Source organism: Vigna unguiculata, chromosome 5 (genome assembly GCF_004118075.2).
Source record: "Vigna unguiculata cultivar IT97K-499-35 chromosome 5, ASM411807v1, whole genome shotgun sequence".
Lineage (NCBI taxonomy): Eukaryota > Viridiplantae > Streptophyta > Magnoliopsida > Fabales > Fabaceae > Vigna > Vigna unguiculata.
The window spans coordinates 22684855-22694088 of NC_040283.1; the positions used below are offsets into that span (position 1 = coordinate 22684855).

General features: G+C 36.7%; 1 protein-coding gene across 1 annotated transcript; it reads right to left on the bottom strand.

The window, feature by feature from the left end:
* Positions 1–1649: 1649 nt before the first annotated feature.
* Positions 1650–5376, bottom strand: LOC114183945 (cysteine-rich receptor-like protein kinase 42). Its single transcript, XM_028071147.1, has 6 exons — positions 4430–5376; positions 3752–3868; positions 3284–3634; positions 2947–3181; positions 2537–2681; positions 1650–2335 (listed from the first exon to the last, which is right to left on the bottom strand). The coding sequence occupies exons 1-6, from the start codon at positions 5226–5228 to the stop codon at positions 1961–1963; spliced, it is 2022 nt and encodes a 673-aa protein (XP_027926948.1). The 5' UTR covers positions 5229–5376; the 3' UTR covers positions 1650–1960.
* Positions 5377–9234: the final 3858 nt, after the last annotated feature.

Genomic DNA, 9234 nt, shown 5'->3' on the forward strand with positions numbered 1-9234 from the left:
TACATATGTATGTTTATATGCCTAACGAATGGATATATATGCACGACATGATTCATAAATGAGGAATAATGGGTATTGTGGGGACTTGGCATGTGAAATGAATGAGTGGTGTGGAACTAAAGGAACATGGTATTAATATGAGATAAGGCCCTAGACTCATGGGGTGGTGATGATCAGAGGTATGGATTTGGGATGTGATGCGTATGAGGAATTAATCTCAGGAGTTGATATGGAATTATAACATATGGTTTAATATTCCCTTATTGCTGAATTATGAATGTTGGTCCGTGTCAGCGTGTAAATTCTTTGGGGTCTCTAGGTGGGACCTCCGGGGTTGCGCTTCAGTGGTCGGGACGTAATTCCATGGCCCCTATTAGTGGGTGTCCATGGTGGTGCCCCATCTGTATAACTAGGTAAGGATTCAAGGTAAGGACTGCATCCTGACACTCTAAGGGGCCAGTTAGTCTCACTTAGAGCGGACTGACTCCTGTGGTGAGAGTAGTAGGAGGCCTGAAATTCATTAAGGGCTAACCTTGTGGTGAGGGAGATTTGATTCATCGTAACACTTGTAACACATAGCTCGGAGATGAGCAGCTCAGGGTCGAGCAGGGGTATCCACCACAAGGGCAAGCATCCGCTAAATCCGACTAAGTTATACGTATCCGGATGAGTCGAGTCGAGTCGTAGTGTATTGAATGAAGAGTCATAACATGCTTGGTTGTTATATGGATATGGGATGATGATAATGTACTTGACTGTGTGATGAATATGTGTTGGCTCTAGCTTACCCGTTTGTTTGTATGGTTGTATTGTATGTGGTTGTTCTTCTTGCGATGATCATCAATGTGATTGATAGGAGCAGATGGGCGAAGTTCTCGTGGTCAACAAGGGAATGGCGAGTCCGCTGCTTAGCCATCTGGGCTAGAGTTATTTTATTCAAAATTTCTTTAGGGCTACGGCCTCTGTATGTTTTATGTTTTTCTACTCTACACTCTTTGTTAGAATTGTATCTGGTCTATGCTGGCACCGTGGTGTGCTCAGGTTGTAGGGGTTGTGTTAAGGACCCCAAGACTACGCTGCTATACTTTTATCGCGTGACGTTTCCTTTAATTTGGTTTAATAATTAAATGGGACGTTACATTCCTCCATTTCAAAATAATTGCAAAAGATTCCTACCATCCAGGCAACATCCCTAAGTGCAAAGAACTCACCATTCCATGATGATCCCCAAGGCAAAATTTTCATTAAGGATTAAAGATTCATTTCATCACATCTATGGGTGCAGGAAAAAAACATGGGAGTGGTGGAAGAAATTCCCATAAACATTTTCTGACAAATTTATATCAGAATTTCATTTCATTCTGAAAAACTTGTTTCAAAATACATTTTATGCATCTGAAAATTTTGTTTTGAAAATTCTGTTTGAAAAATCTCATTTCCCAAATTTTGTCTCAAAAATTCGGAAAAACTTGTTCTACGCAATTTTTAAATTTTACAAAGGGTAAAATAGTCATTTTGAAAATTTGAGAGTACAGAAATAAATTGTGGGGCTGTGGGAAGTAAAATCCGGCTGTTAATAATGTCTATGTCTCGTCTTGAGTTAATGTTTTAATGACCTGTTGTTGAACCTCTTAGCTCACTTGCTACCCTTTCAAAAGAAGACTTTCTTTTCCTTTCTATCTTTACATATTTTTCGGTTCTATAAATTGTCTCCCCAACTCCTAACTACATTTAACTCTTTCTAGCAAAACAAAAAATTTGACATGACCACCCAAAACCAAATAATATATTCGAAATGACAATGCTTTCTGAATTACGGTTGTTGTCACCTTGTGGAGACTTTAAAAAAGATGATGATCTTGTCGTAGATTGTGAGTAAATGTGAGTCATGCAACAGCTATTGCAGCCACAAAAGCCTTCAAAAATGTGATACGGTGACTGCAGATTAATTTCTTGGAAATCAAACTTGAACAATTGATTCTTCACTTCTTGATGGCCCATCTGAACAAGAGGACTCTGAGTAGCTGTAGGACGATGCTCCAATCTTCTTCAAGGCATTGGATATGAAGCTGTTAGTGCTATAAGACTTAATGGAGCTATCTGAATCCAGTATTCCAGTGTTCAAAAATGGGGGCTGATTCGGTGTAGGAACGTCTTCATTTGAATTAAGTAGCATGTAAACAACTTGAAACATGGATGGTCTTAGCGAGGCAGAAGCTTGTGTGCAAAGCAATCCAATTTGGAACACCCTTGATGCTTCAGTTGCAGGATAATCATCTCCCAAGCAAGGATCAACAGCTTCAGTTAATGTGTTTGATCGGTAAAGTTTCCAAACCTGTAGTAGCCAGAAAATGAAGAAGGTTGTTTCAATTTTTGTGCAAATTAGGCATAAGTCCAGATTCCCTGTTGGATTTTTTGGGTGTCGTTCTATTGAGCAAAGAAAATACACAGATGTTGTAATATTAAAATTCTTTTTAATATACTTTGAAACATAATTTGTATCTATCGGTGCATTGTAAAGGCATACAAGTCTTACAGTTTGTAGTAGCGAACCAGAGTCCTCTCGGAAGACATTGTTTCTCCTCCCACTTACAACCTCAAGAACAAGTACTCCAAAACTATACACATCAGCTTTATCTGTAAGTTGTCCTCTAATTAGGTACTCAGGAGCCATGTAACCTCTGATCCAAAAATAAAAATTCACGTATGAATTATGGGATATGTAAGAGAAATAAATAAAGTAAACTTTAGTGTTAAATTGGTTATTACATGTCATGAGGGCATCTTCACAGAAAGGGTTGAGCTAGAAATACACATTAAAAACTTCTATGAAAAGATTAAGGCTACTCTGCTGCTAAAAAATATATGAATCCAACATAATTTTTTTTGCAGGCTTAAATATGAATGCAACATGTTCAATATCATATTCTAAATCCAAGGACTTACAGTGTTCCAGCAATTCCAGTGCTCAAATGTGACTTATCTGCTCCAAAGCACCGGGCAAGGCCGAAATCTGCAATCTTGGGATTGAGATTCTCGTCCAGAAGAACATTGCTGCTTTTGATATCTCGATGAATGATTCTTATTTTGGTACCTTCATGAAGATATGCAAGCCCCTCGGCGGTTCCAAGAATGATATTAAACCTCTGCTTCCAGTTTAGAATCTGAGTTCTGTTTTTTTCTACAAAGCAGATTAGTACGTCACCTTCATGAAATTATAGATAAGGATTTGAAATTAAAACCAAAATTGGACTTCACAATGTACTAAAAGAATGGAACTTACCAAAGATAAATTGGTCTAAACTCTTTTTGGGCAAGTACTCATACACAAGGAGGCTCTCAGGGCCCTCAATGCTACATCCCAATAGTTTGACAAGGTTCTTGTGTTCAATTCCGCTAATCAAGTTCACTTCGTTGAAGAACTCATCCACCCATTGCCTGTTATTGAATATCAATCTTTTTACTGCAACAACTTTCCCATTTGGGAGAATACCCTTGAAAACTGAGCCTGCTCCACCTTGGCCTATTTTTCTTGAAGAGTTAAAGTAATCCGTGGCCTTCTCAAGAGTTTCGTACTTGTAATTCAAGCTAGATTTGCTTATGGAAGAGGGAATCTGACCAACATTATTGTTTTCTGGTGATGCAGGAGAAAAGAAACACAGCATAAGAAACTGAAGACATAGCCAATCACAAATTTGACTTTATCGTGTGTAGTATGTAGTAATGATAATTCCTTTTTCAAAATGTTCACCTTTTTTAATCCTAGTTAACTTTGTGAAGGCTACATAGGAGGCAGAGACAGTAAGCATTAAAGCTGCAGCTGCTGCTAACACTTCTGCTACTATGACTCCTCCTCTTCTTAACAATCCTGAAAAATTTAAAATCAGGCAATGACATCAATACTTCAAATTAACATTAGTTGTTTGGTTGTTGAAATAGAAAATTACTGTAACGAAACAAATTTTTCCCCACTCAGAGCACCGTCTATGAATTAAGATCTGGATTCTATATAGGAGAAACATTGAAAAGCATTCGAGTCATAACGGTAAAGACTCAAGTGTGATGTGACAGAATTGTTGTTGACAACAAAAACTGTACTTAATTAAAATTGCGTACTAAAAACAAAGCAAACGAAAGTATATGAAAGTTTCAAGATAAGCTTCAATTCCCATTTGACAATCAAAAGGGCAAAACTTGAAACCAAGGCTGTAGAAAATAACTAGTGACTCAACCATGATTGTGCCCGCATTCGTCTGCAATTTCTCATCAAAGATCGTGAGAAAACCGTGCCAGCAACTGCAATTTAAAAGCTTGCTTGAAACTAAAAGATGACTACATTCATCCACAATTTCCCTTCAAAGATCGCGAGGAAATCGTGACAACGATCGAAATTTAAAACCTTGTTTGAAATGAAATAACACATACTCACCATTTTTACCATCTGCATCGCCATCTTCATTGTAGAACTTGTTTGTCGAATATCTGAAATAACAGCCAGCATTCAAGGCCCTCCCATCCCTCTTTGGCAAGCACCCTCTCACTTCCTTGCCAGCTTTCCTCAAACACTCTCTGCACCCATCACTCCCAATGGTGTTCCAGCACTGTGCCAATGCATAAACCCCTTCAACCTCTCCCACAGCAAAGCCACCACCTTTTGCCAGAGCCTTGTTGGTGACAGTCTCAACCACCCTTCCAACGCTCTCCTCAAGTTCCAACCTCTCAGTTTCATCAACAACCGTTCCATGCTGTGAGGTGCAGTTCACTGTATCCCTCAAAGGGTCACTGACCTCCGCATAGAAGCTGTAGTTATCGTAGCGCAAGAAGCAGCCATCAAGGTAGATGCGCGCAGAGACAGAAGGAAGGCAGCGTGGAATCTTGGTACGGCTTGCCGCGTAGCAGAGAAGACAATCGGTGTTGGACAAGTCATTGAAGCATTGTGCAAAGCCATAAATGGGAATCGGCGAGCCTGAAGTGTTCACAAAGTGAGTGCCCCAGTTGTGGTTGGTCACCAACTGCGAGAGGCTCTCCATTTCCTTGGTGAAACTTGGGATGTAGTTGGCTTTCAGAGGGGCCTTGGTGGTTCCACAGTAGAGCCCTGCTTCGGTGATTCTTGGATCGGAGAGAGAGAAGGACAAAGACGAGAGAAAAAGTGCGGCCAAGAGAACCCATGATGACGGGTTGATGTGGTGGTGGTGGCTTAGATTTGAGGTGATGCTTTCGGTGTTCATTTCTGGGTCTAACTACTTTTTTTTTCGCCAACCATATATGGGTGGGAGTCATTATAACGTGTTATTTTCTTTCTTGCTGCGTGTAAGAATGAGTGTTGAAAGCAGAGGCAAGACAGAGAGAAAACATGGAAAAAAAAATACAATAGTTACAATTGGCAACTTTAAAATTTATTGATGCTTTATTGCTGTCTTTCCCATATTTGTGGAGTGGCCTAGTAGAAGAGTGATTGTTCTTAGATCTGCTGTGTGAACAAACACAGCAGATAATCGCTTCTTACAACGGTTTCCCATTCACTTTTGTCATACAAGAAAATTGTTGATGGGTTTTAAAAAGTAATGTGAACATGAATCCAGTCAATTATCCAACCGATATATTAGATCAATGAGCATAATATATATATATATATATATATATATATATATATATATATATAAATTAAACCTAAATTCAAAATTTTTATCATAATAAATTATTAATATATGAAATAACGAACAACATTGAAGATAATATAATTTTATAGTTTAGATTCAATATATGGCGATAATAAAATAATTGATATTCAAAAGATATGTATATATATAATAAAAATATCATTTCAAAAGATGGTTAACAATTTTTTGAATTAATGTAATAAAATCAATATAGAGTGATTATATATCATGTCAAAAAAATTCGTACACATGGGTATTCGCGGATAAAATCCGCAATTGATAGAAAATGGATATTAAAAATGAATATCTCCGGGTAACAGGTACGTGTATTTTTTATATCCACATGTTAACAGGACGGGTACAAGTATTATAGTATCCATACTCGTGAATACCTGTACCCGCTATACTCTAATTTAAATTAAAAAAAAAATTATTAAAACATTAACACATTGATTTTGAATGGATTAATTTTTATCAATTGGTTTTAAAAAATCTCCATTTATTTGTAAATTGTCATTCAACCCTATTTAAATGAGTTATTTTCACTTTGTTTAAAATTTATAAAGATTATGCATTGTATTTTTATTTGAATTTATGTTTAAATTTTTGTATTAAATATTAAATTTTTCTTTTGTAAATACTCGCGGGTACCCATGGATATCAAAAAAATATGCGGGTACCCGCATAACGGATACCTGCACAATGTTAGAAATTCAAGTGTGAGTCTAAGTTCCACATTCGCTAGAAATGAGAAAGTATAGCACTATATAAGAATAAAGACCCATAAACTCATCGCCTTAAGGTTTTAGGTTGAGAGTGGTGTCAATGTCTTATGTGGTTGGGCTCAGATCTCATTGATGTTGTATCTCCCTAGTGAAACCCCCTCCTTAAAAACCTAACAAGTGGTATTAGAGCCGATGGTTAAAACTGGTTCAGACGAGTGCAGTATGGTCCTTGTAAAGTCTTCCTGGCAAGGGTTGCAGGTAAGCGTGTCTCGTTAAGAAGAACGACGGTACAGAAAAGGGAAGAAAATGAGTACTCGTTAAGAATCCAAATGTGAGTCTAACTCCCACATTACTCACATTGGCTAGAAATGAGAAAGTAGAGCACTATATAAGGATCCTATATGTAAAACTAATTAAGGATCTTTAAGATTTATAATTCTCACCACGATAAATCATAATAGAGCACTAACCTTGATCCATGAGAGATCCTGTGAATATTCGTTCTTCAATTTATAATCTTGTGTGCTCTTCAACCATCGTTTCTCAATCTATCTTTTTGCCTTTCTTTCTCTTCTCACACGTTCTTGATGGGTTACTGTGAAAAGAACCTTATGGCCAGAGACAGAACCCCAATTCTTTTTTTATAAAACCAATGTCCATCAAGTTGGTTTTTATTTTATCTTTATCTTTATTTTATTATTATCACTTCCCATAATAATAACCAATAAGTCTTTATATTTTATTAAATCACAATTGGGCCCATCATAATATTTCAAATGAGTCACTAATAGAATTAATTCGTCAATTAATTCTAACATTCTCCCACTTGACTCATATGATGTCATAACATTATGCGATTTAATACATAAACATAATGCACAATAAAAGACCTTGCATAAATTGGTTCCATCATTATTCATAATTAAAGATACAAAAATAATAAGAGTCATGGCGGTCACACATCATTTGATCGACATGATCCCTTCCATGTACAACTATATCATCCCTTTCTCCTTAATATGACCTTAAAAACGAGAAGTCCATAATAGGTTCAAACATAATGTCATTTGACAAAGCAATAACATAACATAATTTGTTTTCTTCATCATAATTTGCATGCATAAACATAAAGAAGAAAACACAGATTTCAGAAATTTATACATTAGGGAGCTCAGAGTATCACATAAACATTCAAAACATTAACATTCAACATTCACTAGTAGACATAATGCCCATATTCTTTACATGACCAGCATACAATTTAGGCGGTAACCCTTTTGTTAAAGGGTCAATAATCATAAGATCTGTGCTAATATGTTCTATTGACACTTTACGTTTCTAAACTTCTTCTTTAACGACAAAGTATTTCAACTCCATATGTTTAGCACCTTTAGAATACTTGTCATTTTTAGAAAAGAAGACTGCTGCGGAATATTATCACAATAAATTTTCAGCGGCTTGGAAATACTGTCGACTACTCCAAGTCCTGAAATAAAGTTCCGCAACCAATTAGCTCGAACTGTGGCCTCAAAGCATGCCACAAATTCAGCTTCCATGGTGGATGCAGCAATGACAGACTGCTTCGCACTTTTCCATGAAATCGCTCCTCCGGCTAAAAGATACACATAACCAAATGTAGACTTTCTTGTATCCACACAGCCGGCAAAGTCTGAATCTATATAACCTATCACCTCAAGGTGATCAGATTTTCTATAAGTAAGCATGTAATTCTTTGGTCCTTGTAGGTATCTTAAAACTTTCTTTGCAGCTTTCCAATGCTCCAGACCTGGATTACTTTGGTATCTACCAAGCATACCAATTGCAAAGCTAATATCTGGCCTCGTACAGGTTTGACCATACATCAAACTCCCAACAACAGATGCATAAGGGATATTTTCCATATGTTTTCGTTCCAAATCATTCTTTGGACATTGCATGAGACTAAACTTGTCTCCTTTCTGTATTGGAACAGGAGATGCTGAACATTTATCCATTCTGAATCTCTCTAAAACTTTATTAATATATGCATTCTGAGACAAACCTAACAGTCCTTATGATCTGTCACGGAATATTTCTATTCCTATCACATAATATGCCTCACCCATATCTTTCATTTCAAAGTTATTAGAGAGAAACCTCTTAGTCTCACTTAATAGACCAAGATCATTAGTCGCAAGCAAGATATCATCAACATACAGAATCAGAAATATAAACTTACTCCCACTGACCTTCAGATATATACACTGATCAATGGTGTTTTCCTTAAATCTTAAGGACACAATAGTATCATTGAACTTAAGATACCATTGCCGAGAAGCTTATTTAAGTCCATATATCGATCTCTTAAGTTTACACACCATGTGCTCCTTTCCTTCTTCAACGAACCCTACCGGTTGGTCCATATAGACATCCTCTTCTAAATCCCCATTCAGAAAAGCAATTTTAACATCCATTTGATGCAACTCAAGATCATAATGAGCTACTATGATTTACATCAAACGGACCACATATATCAGTGTGTATGATTTCAAGAAGTTGAGTGCTTCTCGTGGCTCCTTTCTTTGTGTGTTTAGTTTATTTGCCTTTAATACAATCCACACACACATTCAGATCAGTAAAATCTAAATTCGGAAGGATTTCATTCTTTACTAATCTTTGCATTCTTTCTTTGGAAATATGTCCCAAACGTTTATGCCACAAATAAGCAGATCGTTCATCCACTAAACTACGTTTAGTGCCAACATTGTGATGCAAAGTCATAAGAGTTTCAGCATATAAATTATCCAAATTCAATTTATATAAACCATCATAAAGTGTACCAGATCCAATCATAAAAGTACGCTTAAACA